At 39.4% G+C, this 23,825-nt stretch overlaps 1 protein-coding gene across 1 annotated transcript in view; it reads right to left on the reverse strand.

Annotated features, from left to right (window-relative positions):
• IL12RB2 (interleukin 12 receptor subunit beta 2) overlaps window positions 1-23,825 on the reverse strand; it is a 77,848-nt gene that overhangs the window by 37,812 nt on the left and 16,211 nt on the right. The window contains exons 4-8 of the mRNA XM_047869312.1: window positions 18,648-18,762; window positions 17,425-17,609; window positions 15,861-16,003; window positions 14,549-14,699; window positions 4,485-4,564 (exon numbers count right to left, since the gene is read on the reverse strand). Coding sequence (XP_047725268.1) covers window positions 4,485-4,564; window positions 14,549-14,699; window positions 15,861-16,003; window positions 17,425-17,609; window positions 18,648-18,762 — 674 coding nt within the window. The remainder of the gene's footprint in view (window positions 1-4,484; window positions 4,565-14,548; window positions 14,700-15,860; window positions 16,004-17,424; window positions 17,610-18,647; window positions 18,763-23,825) is intronic.

The following is a 23,825-nucleotide window of genomic DNA, read 5'->3' on the forward strand; positions in this document are numbered from 1 at the left end:
CAGGCAGCCATAAAGATCTTGATGTGTGACTGACATGTCCGCCCTCTGGAGGCAAGCTCTTAGCCACTGGGCCCGCTGGCACTTAGTAGACACACCAGTTTCCAAAGACTTAGTAGGGTAAGAAGAATGTAAAATAGCTGATCAATAATTTTAAAATATTGATTTACATGTTGAAAGGATAATATTCCATACATACTTGGGCTTAAATAAAATATATTATTAAAATTGATCCCATCTGTCTCTTTTTATTTTTTAAATGTGGCTACAAGAAAATTTTAAATTATACATATGACTCTCCTTTGTGGCTTGCTTTATATTTCTATGGGATGGGGCTTCACTACAGTGATCCTTTACATGCTGAATCCATAGTCCCTGGTTTCCTGCCAAATGTTCCCCCACCCTTGTCCAGCTAACCTGTTCTTCTGGGGTCAGCTCTAGTATTACCTTGCAAGAGATCCTCTGTGACTCCTCACCCATTCCTTTGGTCTACTAGCTAACCCCGATAATCATCTCCCTAGCTGGATCTTGAACTCCTCCTTAACACCTGAGTGCTGTCATCATCCCCATGTCTGTCCTTCTCCTGGACTGTGAGTTCAAGCACCTGAGGACTGCATTTGTCTTGTTCACTTCCATATCTCTGGAATGCAGCACAGTGTCCAGTACTAATGAGAGCCTTCAATATATTTGCTAGTTTGAATGAATGAATGAATAAAGTGAAGTTGGCTTCATTTATACACACTACTTCCAGATCCATGGCCTCAAACATAATTCCAGAAAGTTTATGACCTGCCATGATTAAGAAATTAACAGAGGAAATTGTAAAGGTTAATGAGGTTTGGCACATCTTTCCATACATTGTCTGTCTATCTATCTATCTATCTATCTATCTATCTATCTATCTATCTATAAGGTGATTTTCTTCCTAAAGGATACATGCTATGTTAAGTGAAAGAAATCTGTACTGGAATCATGGATTGAAACGCTTAATCAAAACAAAGGAAACAATATGAATCTTTGCAGAGAAGGAAGATACAGGGAATGTGAGGGAGGGGATGCTAGAAAGCCCCCTGTGAAGAGCTCTAACATGACACTGGCACTGTTTGTGACAGAGCAACATTTTCTACTTGTTATTGCATTTATTGTTTGAACAATACTGAGGTGTTTTATTTCACAGATTAAGTTGTACTTTTTTGGCTTCAACAAAGAAAGTATTTTTTTCTCTTAAAAATAGCTATGGCAAAACATACTACCAGATATTTTTGAGGAAAGAGAACTTTTAGAAGAAAGCTTTTAGGAGAAACCCAGAGTAAGTAGGTAAGAGCCAGAACAATAAAGCAAAAGTCTCCTTCCCCCTCAACACACCCCCACACTCACATTGATCCATACACACATTCACGAACACTCATACCCACACACACCCCGGCCACCATAATTGGGAGAAATCGATTTCTGTTTATAATCCACCCAGTCTATGGTATTTTGTTATAGTACCCAAAGGGACTAAGACACTCACCTACATGCACCCACACTGACACACAGACTCATAGATACATACCCACACTCCCACTCACATCCCACACACATATAAAAAACTCATACCCAGTCACATACACATTCACGTTTACTCTCTGCACTCACACACATGCACACATCACTCACATACATGCACAATCACACATACATAGTCACACTCACCTATATTCACACTTCACTCCCTCACACATCCAGGCTGTACCCATTCAGCAACAAGTTGTTCTCTTCTGATGTAAACATCCTACAAAAATGAAAGGTCATCTCACATTCCCCCAGCTGTCAGAGAAACATGCTCTCACTTTGTTCATAGACTAATGGGGTTTTACCTGGGGCTTCCTTTGGTGCCAAGACCTGAAATCCCCCTCTTTGCAGTGGCAGGGTGTCCCTCTCACTGGGGTTCCCAGTATTGATCAAAGTGAAAAAAAAAAAAGCCAAAATCAACACACATACATCTTTGCTTCCTTTCCTTGGTGAGGTCTGATTTGGGCCCCACCACAAACCACCTGATCTGGCTGCAGTGTTTCTTTCTAGTCTGACATTTAAACAGGTCCCTTATGTCATGGCACCACCCCATCAATTCCCAAGCCTGCCTGAGAGTGGCATGGGGAATCCCCAGGAGGACAAGTGGGACTGGAGTGGTTCCAGACAGGAGCAGTGACTTCTGCCTAGGAAGGCTCCCAGCTGCAAGCACCACAGTACCTGAAATCCTCTCTTTGGAATCACGTCATTTCCCTAGACCTGTTTCTGTTTGTGAAATGGGTGGTGGGCCTGCATGCTGCTTACATTCCCTCCGGCTCTGTGGCTCTGTGGTCAAAGCAGGCCTGCTCATCTCAGTAACTCTCGTCAGTCTTTTACTGCCACTCCCAGGTGAGTGGCCTATTTGGGGCCACTGAAGAAGCCCAGGGTTTGGCAGAAAAGGACTTAGTCTTGTGATAGTCCTGAAAAACTGAGGACTAGACCCAACATTCCTTAAGGAGCCTCTCTCAAACAGGACAGTCACAGAAGGTCTTGAAGTTGCCCTGTCTTGATCACCATCTGGTGTCAGGAAGTTTCTAGTATTTACATTTTTGGTTTCTTAGTGACGCCAGTTCCAGTCTAATGCACCCACAACTCTGGCTCCACAAAAGGGAAAATTTTCTAACAGTAAGAGATGCCCACCAGAGCATGGACTGCTTACAAAGTGGAATTCTTCCTGTCTGAGACGGTCCAAGCAGAGGCATGTGTCAGTCCTGGCTGGAGTGGGAGCAGTGCTAATGATAGGAGGGTAGACTAGAAGAGAATTCAAGTTCTTTTGAATTCCAAGATCTCACTTTAGAGTTTAGGCTTTTCCAGGCTTAGGGGCAAGATTAAAATGAAAAGCAGAGAAGAATTTGCATATGCATGTTGGCTGAGCATTACCTGTGGCTAAAAAATGTTTATTGGAACTAAAACAGTCTATCTCTTCAGATCACTGCTGAGGACACTCAGGGGGAAGGATTCTCTATGGAGGGAGGAATTTTGGTTTTAACCACTTGCTTACTTGTGAAAATGAAAACCAACACTCAAGAACTGAGCTGTGTTCTTCTATAATATTCACAAATTATGGCCACTCTAAATGTCTTGCTTTGAGAATTGTCTTGCTCTTAAACATGGCTTCATTTTAAAATAAATTTTAAGCTGTAGTTTTAGTTTCAAAGTGAAGAGCTTGATTATGACTCACCACGCTATTTATAGTAGTCACATACCAGACATTTTGTGCGTGTGTGAGACAGAAAGGAAAAGAGGGAGAAAGAGCTCAATTCTTGCCTGGCTCATTTCTTAAAACTGAAGAAAACTGCAGTTATCAACATCTATCATGCTAACCCCATCAGAGGACTTGATATTCATTTCTCTGACTCTTCTGCTTTCATGCTCATCAGCTTCATGATTCCAAAACTGTTGATTTACCCTTAAATGGAAGAGGTGCAGTGAGAGGGATGCAGGAGTAGGGAAGTAAAGAGGAGTACAGCTCACCTGAAAACCTTTTATTAGCAGCATGCCAATCAGGAGTTCAATTCAAATAGTATTTTCTTTTCACAAAGATGAGTCATGACAGAGAAGAAAGAGTTCTGGATGGGGTTTCAGTCTCAATTCTGCACTTAGTAGCTGGGTGACTGTGGGAAGAACATCCTCTCCTTTACCCTCAGGTTTTCCATTTGTTAAGTGGGGATACCTACGACCTATCTTACAGGGTTTTTAAAAGATTAAGTGAAGCAACCACACCAGAATCAGCACTGTGTGAAACTCTCACATCCTGTAATAACATTAGGTTTTACTGTTTTCTGGAAGGTTGTTTGAATCACTACTGTTTTACTACTATTCCTGAGGAGGAGTTGCTTTCCATTCCTCTTCACACGATTGTCTACAATTACTTGAGTTCCTGAGGTAGAACAGCCTTCTTTCCACCCTCTCCCTTTTCAGTGACTATAGCAAATACATTCCTAGATATCCACATCCACAGAGTTCCCATCTTTAATTTCCCAAAAAGTGAATAAGTAAGGTGGCGTGGTCACTGGTGGGCATGTTATATGCAGGGGAGATTAAGAGTGGCTGGGAGGGGCAAGAGGCAGAAGAAATGGTGCAGTGGGACAGAGTGTGGACATGCCTGGAGATAGGAACGGATGCAAGCAGATGAGGAAAAGATGCAGTTGTGTGCAGGAGGGAAATCAGTGGGAACTCTCACTCTTATCTGACAAAAGGAAATGACATTGGGTCAAGTGTCTTGAGGATATTGCTGAGGAAACGAGCTTCAACCAAGTCTCTGAAGCCTTGTATAAAGCCACTATGGAAAGAAAACTTTTTTTTTTTTGGCCTTAAACATTGTTCAAATATATAATTCTTTCTATATGTTAATTATATCTCAATAAAAACAAAACAAAAAATCAACCAAATATATACTTCTCTTGAATTTTACACTGACAATGAAAACTTACCTTCCAGAAAAGAGAAATCTGTTGTCTATTGTAGTCAATGGGTTGTTTCATGTACCAGACATCTAATGTCCCAGTAGGCTCTGTTTTGAAGGAAAAAAAAACATATTTTCATGTATACACACATACATGTATATATCCATACATGCACAATATAAAACCTCTTAAAGTCAATTGCTTATTTAATAAACAATTCCAGGAGAGTAGGATTATCAGGTAATTTCAATTTTCTTTGTGCCCCCATATTTCTTTCCTTTTGTTAAACAATGAACATATGTGTCGGCCATAGAAAACACAAATTTTACCTTAAAAACAAATTTTAAAAAATGATGATGAGGAAATTGGATTCCTAACTTACTCTTAAAATATGTAGTAATAAAATAACTCAAAGAAAGTATGTGTGATTATTTCTTTTTTATTGGAATGCAGAAAGAATTAATTCTCAGCAGAAAAACAAAAATATGAATTATAAGGAACACATTTTTGATCCTGTAAAAATAAAAAATACAAATGATTAACTCTGTGTTCACGTCCATTCCTGAACTTACCATGTTGTGGCATAATTATTTGGTTTTATGATCATTAGATCATTAGATCATGATCTACTTGAAAGGAAGGCCCATCTCATTCATCTTAATATCCTCATACCTACATAGTGCTTAGAATGTAACAGGCTCCTGACAACTCTTTGTCAGGTGACAAATGTGCAAATGAACAATTCAGACAATATTAGCTACTTGATGCTAAAACAGAGAATGAACTGATTGAAGGAAAAACCACCATCTTTAAGACAATGGTCAAATATGACCTAATTTAATTTGAGAAAGTCAATCAAACAGACTTGATAAGAAACTGAATAATCAACTCCTATGTGCTAGAAAGAGAGTGTGTGTGCACATGTGCATGCATGAGTGGGTGAATAGTTTTATTTCTCCCATTATCAGATTTATTTTGATTTACAGCCAGGGGTGGAACTCACAGAAACAGCCCCTGAAAACAAGCTTCAACTGCACCAATGAAACTTGTTCATTGTGACACTTAGAATGTATTTGAGATGAGGCTACATTGGGGTTCCTTCTGGGGTGACAAGTCCCATTTAACCAGACGAAGTTTCTGGAACATTAACTCCTACCAGGAAAAGAGAAGACAAGCAGCCAGGGAGAGGAGAAGAGAAAAAGGGAAGGAGCACATGCACCCATACATACTATGGGCAGGTCCTGTGGCCCACTTACACTTGCATCCCATATCCTCTTTACCCTATGACATATGCAGCTTTAGTACAGTGGTTAAAGTGTGAACTCCAGAGCTAGACCGTCTATGGGCAAATCCCAGCTCTGTGATCTTGAACAAATGTTAACCACATCCTGAATACATACTCTACATCCTGAAGCCAGTTTCCTCATCTGTTCAATGAGGATTGTAGTTCTATACGTCACATGGGGCTGTTGTGAGAATTGAATGAACAGAGCAGCCCTGACTTAAGGTAAGCACTCAGGAAATTTAGCTGTTGTTTCTTCATTTGGAAATGACCTTGTTCAAGGTCCCAGAACTAGTAATTGGAGAAGCCAGGTTTTGAACATTGGTCTGTTTTATCACATAGCCAGCACTCTTCTCTCTGCACCCTGCAGTTACCTGGCTCTGAGGCTTGTGATTTCTCAACAGTACTTCCACGCCCAACAGGTGCTCTTCTGTGTTCTACCCTCTTCCTTTTTTATTTCCGTTTCCTGCCTCTCTCACCCTCTTCCTTTTGTTTTTTTCTAAACATTCACTTATTTTCTTCCCCTCTTTTCCCACCAGTGGTAGCTTCTATCCTTGCAGTGAGGACCTAAAGGTAAGAAATGCTTACCTAAGACATTGTGAAAATGCTCTCCATCCTTCAGGATTATGAAGAGTGACCCAGAAAACAAGCCTAGCACTTTTATCTGCTAGTCCAGATGCAAAAAGGAAAAAAGCACAGGCAACAGAAGGAAAGGGGACCTGACCATTATTAACCACCTACAACGTGTCAGGAAATATTTGGACATTTTATGTACTGCACGTTATCTCATTTAATCCTCGCACAATGCAGGGTGTGTGTGTGTGTGTGTGTGTGTGTGTGTGTGTGTGTGTGCGCGCGTGTGCGTGTGTGATTACATCTGTTTTAGAGCTGAGGCCAAGGAGGCTGACAAAGGTTAAATGATTTCCAGAACACGTGGAGTTGGTAAATGGCAAAGCCAGCTGAGCCCAGATTTCACTATTTCCAAAGACCCTGCTCTTCCATTACAGTTCACTACATTGAGCGGAGATCTGAGCAAACTAGATAACCCAGACATTGACTACATAATCAGGATGTGGAAACTTGGATGTGCTCCATGTTGAAGCCAGATGACTTATTAGTGCTAAATGTCTCCAGTTAATTACATATTAGTAACAAATAAAGGGAATACTCATTGTCTCATTAAAGATCTACAACTACCAGATTACTACAGAGCTAAGAATTGAATTCTAGAATCACAGTCTCTTCAAAGGAAAAATTGCAAGTCAAACTGAAATTTTAATGGTGCCCACCTGCAGTGTTAGCCTCTGTGGGAGAGAAATCATTAGTTGAATCTGTATGAGTTTCAAAGTGTAAAATTTCATGACCAGGGGTGTCAAACCACTGCTGCTTAAAACAGCATAAGAGCTGATATTAAAGAGAATCTTTGACATTCAACTGACACAAAATCACTTGAAATTCTAACCTCAGTATTATCTAACAAAGGCAGATAAAACTATTATAGGCAGGCCAGAAAAGGAAAGTCAAAGACCAAATGTCCAAGTGATTACAAAACAAATGGGTACAAATGACTAAAAATACAAATACTGGAAATGGAAGTCAGGTCACCTGAGATGAAACTGCCTCCTATATGATAAAGGAGAAAACTGTAGAGTTGAATAGAGTTACCAATATGAAAAAAAACGAAGATCCTAAATTAAGCAGGAGATTGACCTAAATGACCCTGAAGGTGCTTTCAACTCTAAAATCCCAAGATTCTAGGATTCTATGAAACAATAGGTATGGCAAACAAATCTGAGCCAATCCATGTGCTTCTGAGATGAGCATCCATATCTGAAGCCAAGGCGAACGCAGGAATGTGGACAAGAGCAACTTAATCGCGGGTGGAAAGCAATCCCTCAACAGAGGTTTCCTCAAGGAGCATACAGATTTCCAAGAAGAGTGAAAATGGAGAATTTAACACGAAGCAAATATGGAAAAGGCATATCTTGGGAGGTTTCAGGTAGTGGGCTCAATGAAACACACGAGGATTTTTTGGTCCAAGTCAAGTTCCAAGCAGGACAAGACAGAGATAAGTCGCTCACTGCCTCAGTTCCTTGAAGTTCACTTTTTGGGGTTGACCCATTTGTCTAAAATCTAGTTTTAAACAACTCAATTCAAACAGATATTACAAGTATCTACTTGATTAAACAAGTTTTACTTTCAGACGTTATCACCTGCTATGCCTCCACGGGAAGTCCTATATAGACTACCCCATTCCACTTCCTTCTTGATAAATGAAGTTTAACACTTGGTTCACTCTCTCTTTTCACCTCTTTCTGTCACCTCTTTTACTACTTGTGAAGGGCCACCATCCATAAGGTGTTCCTTCCCAGTAGCTGGTACTGTCAGTCCATCCACCTGCCCACTTCTAATGATCTGTTTCTGTCAACTGATGCTTTTGCTTCATACTTCACTGAGCAAAAGGAAGTAACAAGGCAGGGATTCCCTCATCTTTCTACCATGAAAAGTTCACTATCAATTCTCTAACATAGTATCCCTACTTCCATCAAAGTTCAACCCAACTTGAGTTCTGGATCCCATCCTCCCTTGTTTTATCAAGGACTTCTCCCCTACTTCTCTTGCATTACTAATTTCTCCCTCTCTGCTGGAAGCTTACCATTACCTTGAAAATACACTACAATTTTTCACCAATCCTAAAAACAAAACCAGACAAAGCATTTCCTGATACCACATCCTGCTCCAACTACTGCCCCACATCTCTGCTCTCCTTCACAGAACTTCACGAAGAGTTGTGAATTGTTAGTCTTTATTCCCTCACTTCACACTCACTCTCAGCCTGTTGCACCTGAGATTTTCTATCATTCTACAGATATTGCAACCATGGCAACAAGCAAAACTAGTAACTGTTTAGAGATACATACATTTCTGAAAGTTATGTGAAAAGTACTGATAAACATATAATTCAGGATAGTGTCAATAGTATATTGGTAATTTCACAGCATTTAAGTTGAATGGTGGGTTCATAACTGTTCACTTTGCTGTTATCCTTTGTACAGAGAAAGTAGCTTAACCTAGCATAATCATAGTGGCAACAGAAGAAATGAACAGATTTTGAATATGTTTAGGAGAGTCAAGTGCTGGTATTGGGGAATAAGGAAAAAGAATTTCTTTTTATTTGGAAAAGGAGAATTTAAAGATAACTTCTTGATTTTTGACTTCAGTAACTAGGAAGATGGTGGTATCATTTACTAAAATAAAAAATATTGAAACAGAAGTATTTTGGAAACATTTTGTTTTGGAGAAAAACAAAGAGATATCTATCTATCTATCTATCTATCTATCTATCTATCTATCTATCTATCATCTGTCTGTCTAGTTTTCGAACTGTGGGACTGGATAAAGTCACCTGGGAAAAGAAGGGAGCCCAGGGAAAAGCCATAGGGATTGGTATTGAGAAGAGAAAACTGAGCAGCAAGAAACCAAGAAGACCTGGTCAATGAAGAAGAATAAAATCCAGGAACATGAGATTTCACAGAATTCAAAAGAATCAAGTACTTCAGGGAGGAAATAGCTCCCTTCTCCTACTGCAATGACTTTGGAGGCCATATGTTCCAGATGAGGGAAGTCCATAAGTTGCATTGGAACTTTACATTTCTTCGTGGTGTTGTATCCTCCAGGAATCTTTACCTAATGTTCCAAAACAGATTAGAAGTCCTTGAGTCTGAGGATCTGACAAGTTATCACTGTGTCCCAGCACCTGGCATAGTTCCTGATACACACACACTTTTCTCACAGATCCATCTTGAGAAGCATTTTTCCCCCATTTGTTTCTGTTTGGAAGGCTTCATGGAAAGCATTTCTTCCTATTGGGGTGATCACCATCTTGTCAAATAATTGAGCTCAGACATTGATTTCTTCCAGGATAGATGGTGGGCTTAGAGGGGACCCAAAAAGAAAGGAAGGCAGGGACTGTCATTGGCTCTCAAACATAACATTTTCCTTCTAATGAAAACATTTGCATGTAAATCTCTTTAGAAGGCTAAGAACCTTTGATTCTCATATCCTGAAGCCTTAGGCACTCAGATAAATGAGCTAATTTAGGAGTCAGCAAACTATTGCCAGTGGGTCATATCTGCTCCTTGTTTTAGTACAGCCTGTGGACTAACAATGGTTTTTACACTTTTAAATGGTTGAAAACAAACAGAAGAGTAATTTTCAGTGACATGTGAAAATTACATAAAATTAAAATTTCAGTATCCATAAATAAGGTTCAATTGGAACATAGCTTTGTCTATGTATTTATACACTGTCAATGGCTGCTTGCACACTACAATAGTGAATTTTAGTACTGGTGACAGAGATATGGTCTGCAAAGCTGAAAATATTTACTGTCTGGACCTTTACAGAAAATTTTTGCTGACCCCTAAGCTAGATCATTTTTAAGAACTTGTTAACCAAAATGATAAAATAACCTCTAGTATTTAATTGGCCTTCTCAGAGTCAGGTAACTGTGGGGTGCAGAGCCAAGAGCTTGGGCTATGTGATAAAACAGACCAGTGCTCAAAACCTGGCTTCTCCAATTCTTAGTTCTGAGACTTTGAACAAGTTCTATTAGCTCTAACACTTAATTTTCCAAATGAAGAAAACAACAGCTAAATTTATTGAGTGCTGACCATGGGTCAGAGCTCTTCTATTCATTAAAATTAACCCATCTTAGCAATATTTTGGAATTACAAATGAATGAATGAATTGCCTAGCTTCTCAACGTTTATTTATTTTTGGGACAGAGAGAGACAGAGCATGAACGGGGGAGGGGCAGAGAGAGAGGGAGACACAGAATCGGAAACAGGCTCCAGGCTCTGAGCCATCAGCCCAGAGCCCGATGCGGGGCTCGAACTCACGGACCGCGAGATCATGACCTGGCTGAAGTCAGACGCTTAACCGACTGCGCCACCCAGGCGCCCCAAGAATTGCCTAGCTTCTCAATGTGAGAAGGGGTGGCTGCAACTGGTGACCCTGCATTTTCTCCCCTTTGGGAGTCTTTCACCAACCACCCATGCCACCACCTCTTATGGCGGTGGGGGGAGGAGGGCTACTCCTTCATTGCTCTGGTGTTAAGGTTGGGTATGTAGCACTTGCTTTATTTATTAATTGCCTATATAGAGTTTAACAAGACCAAAACATGTAAATTAGACTTTAAAAAGTGGTGAATGAGGGGCGCCTGGGTGGCGCAGTCGGTTAAGTGTCCGACTTCAGCCAGGTCATGATCTCGCGGTCCGTGAGTTCGAGCCCCGCGTCGGGCTCTGGGCTGATGGCTCAGAGCCTGGAGCCTGTTTCCGATTCTGTGTCTCCCTCTCTCTCTGCCCCTCCCCCGTTCATGCTCTGTCTCTCTCTGTCTCAAAAATAAATAAACGTTGAAAAAAAAATTTTTAAAAGTGGTGAATGAGCAAACAGAAATACCTAATTTATATTATAGCTCTAAGGAATGGCTTGTTCATCTTTTTTAAGGAGTCTCCTCCTGGGTGTTCTAGGTGGTGAGGGAATCACCTCCCTAACACCTTCCTTCTCCAGATGTGTCTGGAGACCCTGCAGCTCAAACTCAAGAATGTTTTCCCACTACAGGCCAAATGTGGTTGCTCAGTTCCCAGTATCAGACCTGCTTTTGATGGATAAAGATTGAGGGACTGTTCTCCTAAACAGAGAAAAGCAGTTTCTTTCCTTCTACTCCTTACTTAAAGGTCATTTAAAAAGTGTTTTCCATGGAGGACCATAACAGGAGTTGAATTTAATGACACAGGAAAGGGCCATATGGAGTAAATGAAGACCTCATTCTCTGCTGACATGATCTAAATAACTGTGCTCAATCCACCAGAAGATAACATTGCTCTCAGTTTTGGGCAGCAAAGGCTCCAAAGAACTCTATTATAAGGTCATTCAGAGTTTTAAAGAGTAACTAAAAAAAAAAAAAGCTTACTAGCAATTTTTTTTAAATGCCAAGTTACATATGAGTACACATTCAAAGGCTGAAAAGGAAGAAGTGTTAAAAAAATTCACACCTTTTAAGTTTACATCAATTGGTGTTTCATAAAGAAACTGATGACAGAAATAGCGGTAAGGGGAGAAAACCAAGCTGCTCAGAGTAAGAGGGAAGAGGTCCTACATCAACCCACAGAAAGATGAAACACAGAAAAGGGAAATGCAGACACTGAAAGGAAGCCAACAGCTTCGTAAATGTGGTGCATCTCAGAGTATGGGTTTCTCTCTTCATGAATGCCTGCAATTACTCTGAACAAGTCAGTTCCTTGATTTGATTCATAACTGTCCATGAGTTCACAACCATAACAAGTTGCTGCACTCATTGTTATGATAGTGGTTTATTTAAGGGCTATGAGAAAGTTACTGTTGTTACTGTCCTACCTTGAACTGTTTTTAACAGATAAACCCTTTCAGAAAACAAAAAACAAAAAACAAAAAAAACCCCAAACCTTTCCACACACCTCCAAACAGGTCATTATTAAATGTCAGTAAGAATGACGAGAATTCACAAGCCCAGAATACCCCTGGTTTATAGTTAAGCCGAATGTGACATAACTTAAAAACTACTCAGCCTATTTAGTACCTTGACTGTGGACAGAAAATATGGCCCATTTTCAAGAATTTTATCTGTAGGACATATAAACAAAGTCTCATAGATAAGGCATTAAAAAATACATTACTTTGACTATGTTTAATAAAAGAATAAAAAACTCTGGATTATAAAAATGACAAACATTTAAACAGAGAGCAAGTGGCTCAACATCAATTTTAAGAGATTTTTATCATAAAATGAGAGGGAATAAATTATAATTTTTTAGATAGAGTTATTTTAAAATACAGAAATGTTGGGGTGCCTGGGTGGCGCAGTCGGTTAAGCGTCCGACTTCAGCCAGGTCACGATCTCGCGGTCCGTGAGTTCCAGCCCCGCGTCAGGCTCTGGGCTGATGGCTCAGAGCCTGGAGCCTGTTTCCGATTCTGTGTCTCCCTCTCTCTCTGCCCCTCCCCCGTTCATGCTCTGTCTCTCTCTGTCCCAAAAACAAATAAACATTGAAAAAAATAAAATAAAATAAAATAAAATAAAATACAGAAATGCAATTAATATAAGAAGAAGGAAAAATATACATTATTCTACAATTTATATACTAGGTGTTATATTTTAGTATATTTAAATATTTAACATTAAATATTTTATAATATTTATTAAATATTAAATATTTAAATATTTTATATTTTAGGGTCTTTGGGTCCTTGACAGTCACTTGGGTATTGATAAGTGTCATCAGCTATCAAAGGCCATTAGCAGCTCACAGAAAAATGAATATAACTTATATCATGAAACTAATTTACAGTCACACATATCCATAAGTTTTACAAATAAGCGTTTAGATTTTCTCACGTTAATACTTCACAATCTCCAGATGATAAAGCAATGGATTATATGCCAATAATTTTTCTTCTGAGTCAAAGTTACACAGACTGTGAAAAGTTGTATAGTAGGTCACTAAATGAGTGTTCTTAAAAACTAATTATTCAGATGGTTATTTCTTGTGTATCCAAACATTTGTTAATGTTGACATCAAGTTCATATAGCTATTATATATTCATATGATCAATGATTGATTGCACCTTAGTTTGATTATACTTTACACCTCAGTAAATTGTCATCCCTATAACTGCCAAAAAGAAAAGCCCATCAGACTAAGAAATATATTTGATATCCTTTCCATAGCTATGGGCAGGCTGGCGGCCCTCATTTGAGCAGTGTATGCTCAAATGGCGGCCCTCATTTGAGCATGCAGAGGCATGATGAAGTGCAGTGCTGTAATATTTGGAGGAGAGAGGGCTGGGGGATGTTAAATTGTATTTTAAAATGTATGTCTCCAGAGTCTACCTTCTTTTTTTTTTTTTTTTAATGTTTATTTATTTTTGAGACAGAGAGAGACAGAGCATGAACGGGGGAGGAGCAGAGAGAGAGAGAGAGAGGGAGACACAGAATCGGAAGCAGGCTCCAGGCTCTGAGCCATCAGCACAGAGCCTGACGCGGGGCTCGAATTCACGGACCGCGAGATCATGACCTGAGCCGAAGTCAGACGCTTAACCGACTGAGCCACCCAGGCGCCCCGAGTCTACCTTCTTTTAAGCTTTTAATTTTCATAGAAACCAAAAGGTAGAATGATCAAGTTTTACTATAAAGGAATGAAATTACTGGTTATAGTTTTGTGGAATGACAGAGTTACTGAGCTAGTAATAGAAACAAGATATAGAAATAAGGGGTGCCTGGGTGTTTCAGTCAGGCCTCCAACTTTTGATTTTTGCTCAGGTCATGATCTCATGGTCAGTGGGACTGATCCCAGCGTTGGGCTTGCGCTGATAGCGTGGAGTCTGCTTTGGACTCTCTCTCCTTTCTTTCTACCCCTCCCCGCTGCTTGCACACACGTGCTCTCTCTCAAAATACACAAATAAACTTAAAAAAAAAATAGAAATAAGAGTTATAACCAAACATTACTGAAGCATAAGCTTGTAACCAACATGAAAACATGGGGCAAACAGGGGTGGGACTTACTTAATGTTAAAATTTCCCTAACAATATAAACATATCTCCCTGGACAATTACAGTACTTAAGCTAAAGTCAAAATTAACTTGTTAATTAGTGTACTCATTTACTTGTTAATTAATGTGTTAAATTAACTTGTTGATTCAGTACCAGTACTTTAGAGATCCCTCTCCCGTCTCGCCTCCTTCTCTTCCCACCCTCCTTTTTAGAACACATACCTTCTTCTGGTGTTTGTGTCCTGAATGGTTCACTCCAATCACTCCAACTACCTTTATATAGATGTAACTTAGAAGAAATCTGAAATTCATACTCTGTAAATGGTTTCAGATCCAGCAGATCCTGTCTTCCTTTGGCATTTGTAGCATTGACCTTGAATCAGACAAGATTTTTAAAGGTGTCAATTAAAATTAAAGAATTTTGACACACATAGGTAAGAAACTTGAGTAGATAACCCTTTCTCTTTTTTCAGATCTGTCATTCATTGAGAAAAAATACCAATGACAGGGCTACTGAATATACCTGCTGTTAATATGAAATAGCTTCTCATTAAAAACAAACTCTGGGGACTAAGAACCCACCTATAAGGGTCCCAAGGGGGATCCTGAAACAAGCTGAAAAGTAAGTAAAGGCTGAAAAATACCAATGTTCAGAAAAAACTTGGAGAATTTTCTAGAGATTATTTTTTATTTGGTCATAATTAGAATGTGATAAATGTTTTATCACAGACATAGAACGGACTTCAAAAAGAAAATTTTAATTATATTAAAAAAGCAATTTCTCATGAGTTTCAGTTATATGTGGAACTTATCCTTTGTTATTATTATAAGCCATTCTATTTTACAAATATACTAGGAGGAATTATAATCCTAAAATTTAATTTAAAAACATTAATGTCTAATATATCAAAGTGTGGGGCTTTATCTTTGCAATATTCAATTCCATATAAGCCTCTATGGACATTTCCTAATATTTTTCTTTCTAATATGTAAAAAGATTACTGAAAAGTAAAACAGGGGTAGCATAACAAGGTACAATGAATACTTAACTAATTGTGGAAAATTAATACTAGTTTACAGAAGCCTGCGGCTTAAAAAATTTCAGAATCAATAATCAAAATTCAAGATATTTCTTAATGAATAGAGGTGCATATGACTTTCTGATCTATCTCAAGTGTGTACTTTAGGGCTAAATATTCTTTTTTTAAAAATTTTTTTTTAATGTTTATTTATTTTGGGGACAGAGAGAGACAGAGCATGAACGGGGGAGGGGCAGAGAGAGAGGGAGACACAGAATCGGAAGCAGGCTCCAGGCTCTGAGCCATCAGCCCAGAGCCTGACGTGGGGTTCAAACTCATGGACCGCGAGATCGTGACCTGAGCTGAAGTTGGACGCTTAACCGACTGAGCCACCCAGGCGCCCGAGGGCTAAATATTCTTAAACCCCATATTTTGCTGGCATGAAAAGACAGAGATCTGTGCAGTGATATTAGGAGCCCCTCCCTGTTTTTCCTCTTTACTCTAAAAACCATTACCATAGTCCAGGACCTGCTGCTGTTGGGCCGATATCTGAGTCGATTAAGCAACACCAGCACCTCATCTCTCCACTGAAGGATACATCTGCTCACAGAAGCATTTACACATTTGATGCTGATGTCCCATGGAGGAAGAGGCCTCACTAGTAATCAGGACAAACAAAAACGTGTGATTCAGGCTCCAAAATCAGAAATAACCTTTGTTTTGACATAAGCCAGAAAGAGGTGAACACAGCTCATTTCTAAGATGCATGACTACCAAAGCTGGTGAGATATATAAGAAAGAAATCCATGGCTTTTACAGAGAAAAAAAAAAGTTTGATCCACTGCTAAATAATTAAAATAATTCTCCTCAATCTACCCTTATTTTTTACCAAATAAACTACCTTCAACATTAGTGATAGTATCAACTGCATTTAATCCAGTGCATAAAGAAAACCAATGTACCAAGCCCCAGAGTACCAATGGCTGACAAGGCAGAGGTGGCTAGTGGTGATCACTTCTCAGAAGAAGAAATGGTGGTAGGGAAAGATCATACAGAAGGGTCACAGGAACCAGAGAACAGAGGGAAAGAATAAGAGGAAAAGAAGGTGCCTTACACAGAAATAGTCAATGTAAAGAAATGGAAGGTAGTAAGACGGGGAGAAGTATGATAGGTAATGTATAATAAATGCCTGTGTTGATACCCATAGCAATATATCCTGTGCAAAGAGGTGCTGTGGGAAGAGAGAAGAGAGACACATAATGTAAGGCTGGAAGTTAAGGCAGACCAGAAGCACAGTCCTACCTGGGGGATATTTGACACTGGCCTCTAATTCAACTGGGCCAATTTTATTTGCTCAGAAATGTGCTACAACTTGCTCACTCCAGGTCCCAAGGTGATGAGAATGGTAGTAGGTATTCTCAGAACAAGATACATTTGTGCCTTGATACACTTAAAAAAAATGTTTATTTATTTTGAGAGACAGAGTGAGCAGGGGAGCTGCAGAGAGAGAGAGAGAATCCCAAGCAGGCTCTGCACTGTCAGCACAGAGCCCCATGCAAGGCTCAAACTCATGAACCATGAGATCATGGCCTGAGCTGAAACTGAGTTGGACACCTCACTGACTGAGCCACCCAGGCACCCCTGTACCTTGGTACACTTTATTGATAGTTTGCACCTCTGCGCTGGCCCAGCAAACCCACAGGTAGCCTATCTCAGAATAGTGGAGTAACCATGGGCGTAAAAAGATCTCTCTGACAAGAAATGCCTACACTGAGTTTCATGAATAATCAATCTTGCAGAACCCTCTCCTCAGTCAAATGGTTATCACTGGCAGCTAGTGCCTCTGTGGGACTAAGTTCTTTTTTCTCCAACAGAGAGAATAATGTTGAACATTCCATTCTGTATGGCCATCTCCATAAGGCTCTGAGATCATGCACTCTTTTCCTTGCATCAAAGTAATACCTACTCTTTGTGCCATTGTCCCTTTTGAAACAATCACGTACAGAACATTCAAGTGATTTTAAGAATAATGTTCATTTACCAATGAATGATACCTACAAAATGTGAAATAAAATGTACCTATGTCCAAGAATGTAAATGTGGATGGAACTGAAGAAGCATTTCCAAGACTATTTGTAGCAGTAACCTTGGCTGTGTAACTGGATTCAGGCAATTCAGGGGTTAGGTTAATTCCAAGGTCCAAATGGTCACAATAATGATCATTACATTGCCTCTGCCAAGTGAAATTTTTTGGTCCAGTTAGCCTGTAAATAAAAGACAATTGTGTTTAGCAACATACTTTATGAGTACTTGTTCCTTTTAGTACAAAAGGGATATAATATTTGAATATTCAAAATTCTAGACATTTTTTTAAGGTCAGTTGGATACATTAAGGGAATATTTGTATTCTGTGGTAATAAATAGGACCATATTTTCTCCCCTTTTTTAGTAGGATTGAGACCTTTTTTTTTTTTTGAGTAGACTCCACACCTGGCATAGAGCCCAATGCAGGCCTTGAATTCACAGTCCTGAGATCAAGACCTGAGCTGAGATCAAGAGTCAGAGGCTTAACCAACTGAGCCACCCAAGCACCCCAGATTGAGACTTTTTGATGTGCATATAGATAAGTAACCCGAAACCCTGGCTGACATCCTGGCTCCTCAGGGCAGACCCAACTGTTACCAAAGATCCATGGCCCTAGGCATTTACCGTACAAAATGAAGTGCCAGCTTCTAGTACAGCCTGGAACCCTGGGCTCCACTTTCTTTCCTCCATTTCCTGCTCAGTTAGGCATGTGCAAACTATCCTATCCTTTGGATGGATTATGGAATCAACTCCAGGGAACAGAATCTCCCAGACTCTTCTTTGTGTGGACTTCCAGGTCACACAAAGATGCTTTAAAAAGAAACTCCTCCGAAGCTAATGGAAAGCTACCACAAGGAGGAGTCTATTTATATATTATGACCCTAAGAGTCTACAACCACAAAAGAAGGGATATAATGTGGCCAGTTTAACCCTATTAGAGCAGGGAGGAACATCCATAACTTAAGCCTTGGATGCTCTGAAGAGAACTCTGAGTTAGATCGCAGACCCAAGACATCAGTTCTCACACTTTGGATGAATGAACCAGTTTTAACTGATGAACACTAGAATTTTTGTTAAAGTACCTATCTAGAGGTGTCTATTGCTTCTCTCTGGTAAATATAAAACTGTTATTTCTAAATGCATATCTAACTGAATTTCTAAGTGTAGTCTAAGACAATACCTACAAAGCAGCTGCAAAAATATAGTCTTTCACTCACTGTAAAGTATATGCAGTATATAGGTGGGTGTCTCGTCCTCTGTCCCAGATGCAGGTTACAGTCCCATGTTCTCCCTTCTGTATACAAGATAAGTTTTGAGGCTGTTCTGGAACAACTTTAAAAAGAAAGTGCAAAGCCTCATATTTTAAACACCACACAGTTGATATCTCAGTCACATTGTTATTTGACAATAAGACAATGATACTTCCCCTATGTCTAGATTCCATCAAGTTCATATTTGCTTCCAAGGCATGAATGTCTTTTAATAACAATAGTGAAAATGGATCAAACATTACATGCTGAGTCTTATGCATTGTGCATGGTTTTTCTCAATTAGATATCATAGCAGCTACATCAAGTATTTATTGTTATCATCCTCAATGTACTGAAGAGGAAAACTAAAACTTAGAGGTTAAATATCTGGCCCCAAATTACAAAACTGTGTTGTGGCAGAATCAGGGCTCCAGCCCAGGTGTAGCTGACTTGAGTCCAAGCCTTTTACCACCATATTCAACCATTTCCCCTGACAGCTGAACATCCAGTGCTAGCTTCATTACCAATGGTGATGATGAGTTTACTGATTCAGAGTGAGGTCCATTCAAATATTAGAAACCTTTAAACTTAATTTTTTTTAACTTCATATTTTTAATGTTTATTATTTATTTAAAATATTTTTTTAACGTTTATTCATTTTTGAGAGACACAGAGAGACAGAGCGTGAATAGGGGAAGGGCAGAGAGAGAGGGAGACACAGAATCCGAAGCAGGATCCAGGCTCCGAGCTGTCAGCACAGAGCCCTATGTGGGGCTTGAACTCATGAACCGTGAAACCATGACCTGAGCTGAAGTCAGGCGCCCAACCGACTGAGCCACCCAGGCACCCCAATGTTTATTTATTTTTAAGAGAGAGAGAGATAGAGAGAGCATGAGCAGGGGAGGTACAGAGACAGAGGGGGACAGAGGAACCAAGCTGGCTCTGACCTGACAGCAGAGAGCCAGACGCAGGGCTCAAACTCATGAACCACAAGATCATGACCTGAGCCAAAGTTGGATGCTCAACCAACTGAGCCACCCAGGTGTCCCCAAATATTAGAGACCTTTAAAAACTAGGGGCTCTTTCTCTTCCTAGACCTGATATTTGCTGCCAAGACACTTCTACCCACTAGCCCTAGTCATGTCCTTCTGAGTTGTATCATCTAAATCTAATTTCTGCAGAATCGCTTGAAACACTTTATAAACATTTATAAGCTAATTCTTTTTTTGAATACTTTTCTTTTTCTTTTTTATTTTTTAATTTTATTTTTTTAAATTTACATCCAAATTAGTTATCATATATGTACGCTAATTCTTTATGTACGTGGACACTGAGTACCTTCCATGAGTTGGGCACAGTGCTAGCTATGGACATACAAAGGTGTACAAGGCAAGATCCCTTCTACCATAAGGTGTGTATTTGTAAATTAAGCCATGTTATAGTCAAAGGCAAAACCCAAGCTAGGAGTTTCTCAGATTTAGTGGAAGTAAGAAAAGACACTGTTAATCATTCATCTCATTGTACTCTAATACCGAGACCCACATGTAATAGATGTTTCCCTTGGGTGAGATAAAACAAGTATACCACTAAACCCCTAGATATTCTCTGCACCAAAAAAAAAAGTTGTAGTTGATGGAATAAATCCCTCCCCCCTTTTTGTTTTGTCCTTAGCAAACACCACAGACATGATAATTGCCCACTACGTGATGGTGGACAAGTTAACTTCTCAGAGGTTCAATTTCTTCATCTATAAAATGGGTATAATAGTATGAAGCTCATATAGTTTTGTTTGATGGAATAATAAACTTTCTTTTTCCTAAAAGAACAGACTCTTTCATATATATATGAAATATGTATACATTACATTGAAATATATATCATGTATGAAACACACACATGCACATACACACTGTTACAGTTCCCTGAGAAAGGGCTCAGGGAAGGAAATATTGTGAACATGGTTAAATGTATAAATACACTCTATATATCTGTATACATAACTACTTATGACTAATCCACTTAGAACACTACATTAACTTCTCATTTTATGTACTACTTTTTATTGATCTTGGAGCCAGCAATAAATTGCCTTGTTTTTCCATTTGTTTATTTTTCTTATTAATTCCAAACTCTCAAGCCAATTATCTGAATCACTGCTCACCATATTCAAATGCTGTTTCATTTGCCTGAAGACCTCTTTCTTGGGTCCTTGCAAAGTTTCCAATAAGATAGGTTTGCTTTGTGCCTGGTACAGTAGCAGCTGTTATTCTGATATTACCAGTACTTAGTATCATGGAAATTCCTTCTTTTTCTGGTGTTTGATATCCTATTTCTTAAATCTAATTCTTTCCTCTCCTTTGATTTAATTATTTGTGTTGGTGGGGTACATCCTCCAGTAATTCCCTGGAAAAGGGCACAGGGAGGAACTACTTTGACCATGACTAAAAATGTATTTATTCTACCCTCACACTTGACTGATACTTTGGCTGAGTATTAAATTCTAAACTGAGAAGAATTTTCATCCAGGATTCTGGAGACAATACTCTATGGTCTTCTGTATTCTAGGATGCTGTTGAGAAGCTTGAAGCCATCTGATTCTTTAAAAAAAATTTTTTTTAATGTTTATTTATTTTTAAGAGATAGAGACAGAGCACGAGTGGGGGAGGAGCAGACAGAGAGGGAGACACAGAATCTGAAGCTGGGTCCAGGCTCCGAGCTGTCAGCATAGAGCCCGATGTGGGGCTCGAACTTGTGAACCACAATATCATGACCCAAGCTGAAGTCGGACACTTAACCAACTGAGCCACCCAGGCGCCCTACTCATTCTGATTCTTGAACCACTGTTTTTCATCTTCAGAAGATTGTAAAATTTTTTCTTTGTCCCCACTATTCTGATTTTTCACAAAGATGTGCTTAATGAGGGTCTACTTTCTTTTGGATTCTTGGAGTGTATACATTCTGGGAACTTTTGTCCTTCAGTTTGGGAAACAGTCTTGAATTATTTTTCTGTTGATTCTCTCTTCTCTATTTTTATCTTTCTAAAAATCTCTAGTTTTCATCGGTTGGATCTTCCTCTAATTTTATATATTACCCTCTATATTTTTAAGCTCTTCATCTTTCTGCTCTACCATCAAGGAAAAACCTCCTCAGTGTATATATCTAGTCTCTTGTTAAGTTTTTCATTGGTTTATCATTGGGGCCATGTTTTCTATTCTCTGAATATTTTCTTTCCACACAGCATCCTATCTTTGTTCTGTATGCAATAGTTTCTCTCAATTCTCTGAGGGTATCAAGGATAGTTTTTGTTTTTTAATATTTCCTCCCTGAATACACTCTACCCCTTCCACTTTGCTTATATGCTTTGTTCCCTATGTTTGTTCTGGTTTCTATCTTTCATAGCAGACGTTTTCCCCAGATCCTTATATTTTTACTCATGTATAGAAGTGAGGCACTATTTAAATTATAGATTGGAGCTCTGCATGTGTGTCAGCTGAGGGGCATTTGCTGATTCTGGGTTTCACCCAGGGTGATCTGGCCAAGTTTTCTGTATTGTCAATTATTTTATTTTATTAAAATTTTCTTAAATATTTATTTATTTTTGAGAGAGACAGAGCATGAGTGGGGGAGGGGCAGAGACAGAGGGAGACACAGAATAATCAGAAGCAGGCTCCAGGCTCCGAGCTGTCATCACAGAGCCCGACGTAGTGCTCAAACCCACGAATGGGGAGATCATGACCTGAGCTAAAGTCGTATGCTCAACCAACTGAGTCACCCAGGTGCCACAGTATCGTCAATAATTTTAGATATTTCCTCTTGGCCTTGTCAGATTTCTTAGAAAAGGATATTGTAACTTTAGTGGGGGAGAGTACAGGGTTGAAGGGAGCTATTTGTAGATGTTCCTTTAATCCCTCTATTTTTCAGCATGGTATTACCAATCTCAGCTGAAGTGGTCGGAGCTAGTTTAGTGACCCTCTGATGCCAAGCCTCCAGTCTTATGCCAGAGTAGTGGAGCAGTGAATGTCTAGCTACATGGAATTTGGAAAGAGATCTGAGAATCTGTTTTTCAAATAGATTTTCAATGGAATCTCTCATTTCTTAGTCCTACTTTACCCTTCCTCCCAGAAAGACATGGTATCACCAATTTCTGAGTCTTTCTGGGGTGGAATCTTCTGCATTCAATCATGTTGCATCATGACATTTCTCATTGCCAGCTGCTGGCTAAGCCAATTATTACTGGTCTACCTGCTTTCTAGCTTCCACAAGTTTGTTGATATGTCTCCCCTCCCATCCTAACCCTTCATAGGGTCTTTTGATGACCAAATGACATATAAAGCACGTGGTACTTTTAAGTAATTAAAAAGTTAGTTCTCACTCGTATCTTTACTCCTAAAAGTTTTCAGAGACTCTTATTTTAAAGAGCACAGCTTTTACTCACAAATCAAGTCAACTTTCCTAGCATGAGGTCCCCACACCCCAGGACTTGGTTTTGACAGAGACTATCTGTTCCAGGGGAAACCAGGCCTCATTCTCTTCAATACAAGTGTATAATAGCTGACACCAAAAAAAGGACAGAAATCAAAGCCTCTGAAAATTAAGATAGCTTGCAATATAATAAATTGTTATGAGTACTACAGTTGTTATTGTTTTTAAAAGCCCTACTTACTATGGGAAATTAATAGTCTTGGAAAAATAGCTTTCAGAAATATCAACAGTCAAGCATATGCTGAAAACACCCAAGGGGCACCTGGATGGCTCAGTCGGTTGAGTATCTGACTTTGGCTAAGTCATGATCTCTCAGTTCATGGGTCTGAATCCCAGGTCAGGTTCTCTGTGTTGAGTACAGAAGTCATTTTGGACCCTCTGTTCCCCTCTATCTCTGCCCCTCCCTCTCTCTCTCTCTCTCTCTCTCTCTCTCTCTCTCTCTCTCTCTCTCCCTCATAAACAAACATTAAAAGACCCACCCAAGCAAGAATCCATTGTCTTTCATTTATTGCCTTGATTTTCTAAATAGCTTGTGGATCAATCCTATGAGGTTAAGCTAGAGCACTGATTGCTTAGTTACTGCACAATTGGAATGAGGTCTTGGCAGCAGAGCAGCCTAACCCCTGGAAGGGGCTGGGAAGAAAAGGCTAAATTACCCATTCC

The sequence above is a fragment of the Prionailurus viverrinus genome, chromosome C1 (genome assembly GCF_022837055.1).
Source record: "Prionailurus viverrinus isolate Anna chromosome C1, UM_Priviv_1.0, whole genome shotgun sequence".
In the NCBI taxonomy this organism is placed as follows: domain Eukaryota; kingdom Metazoa; phylum Chordata; class Mammalia; order Carnivora; family Felidae; genus Prionailurus; species Prionailurus viverrinus.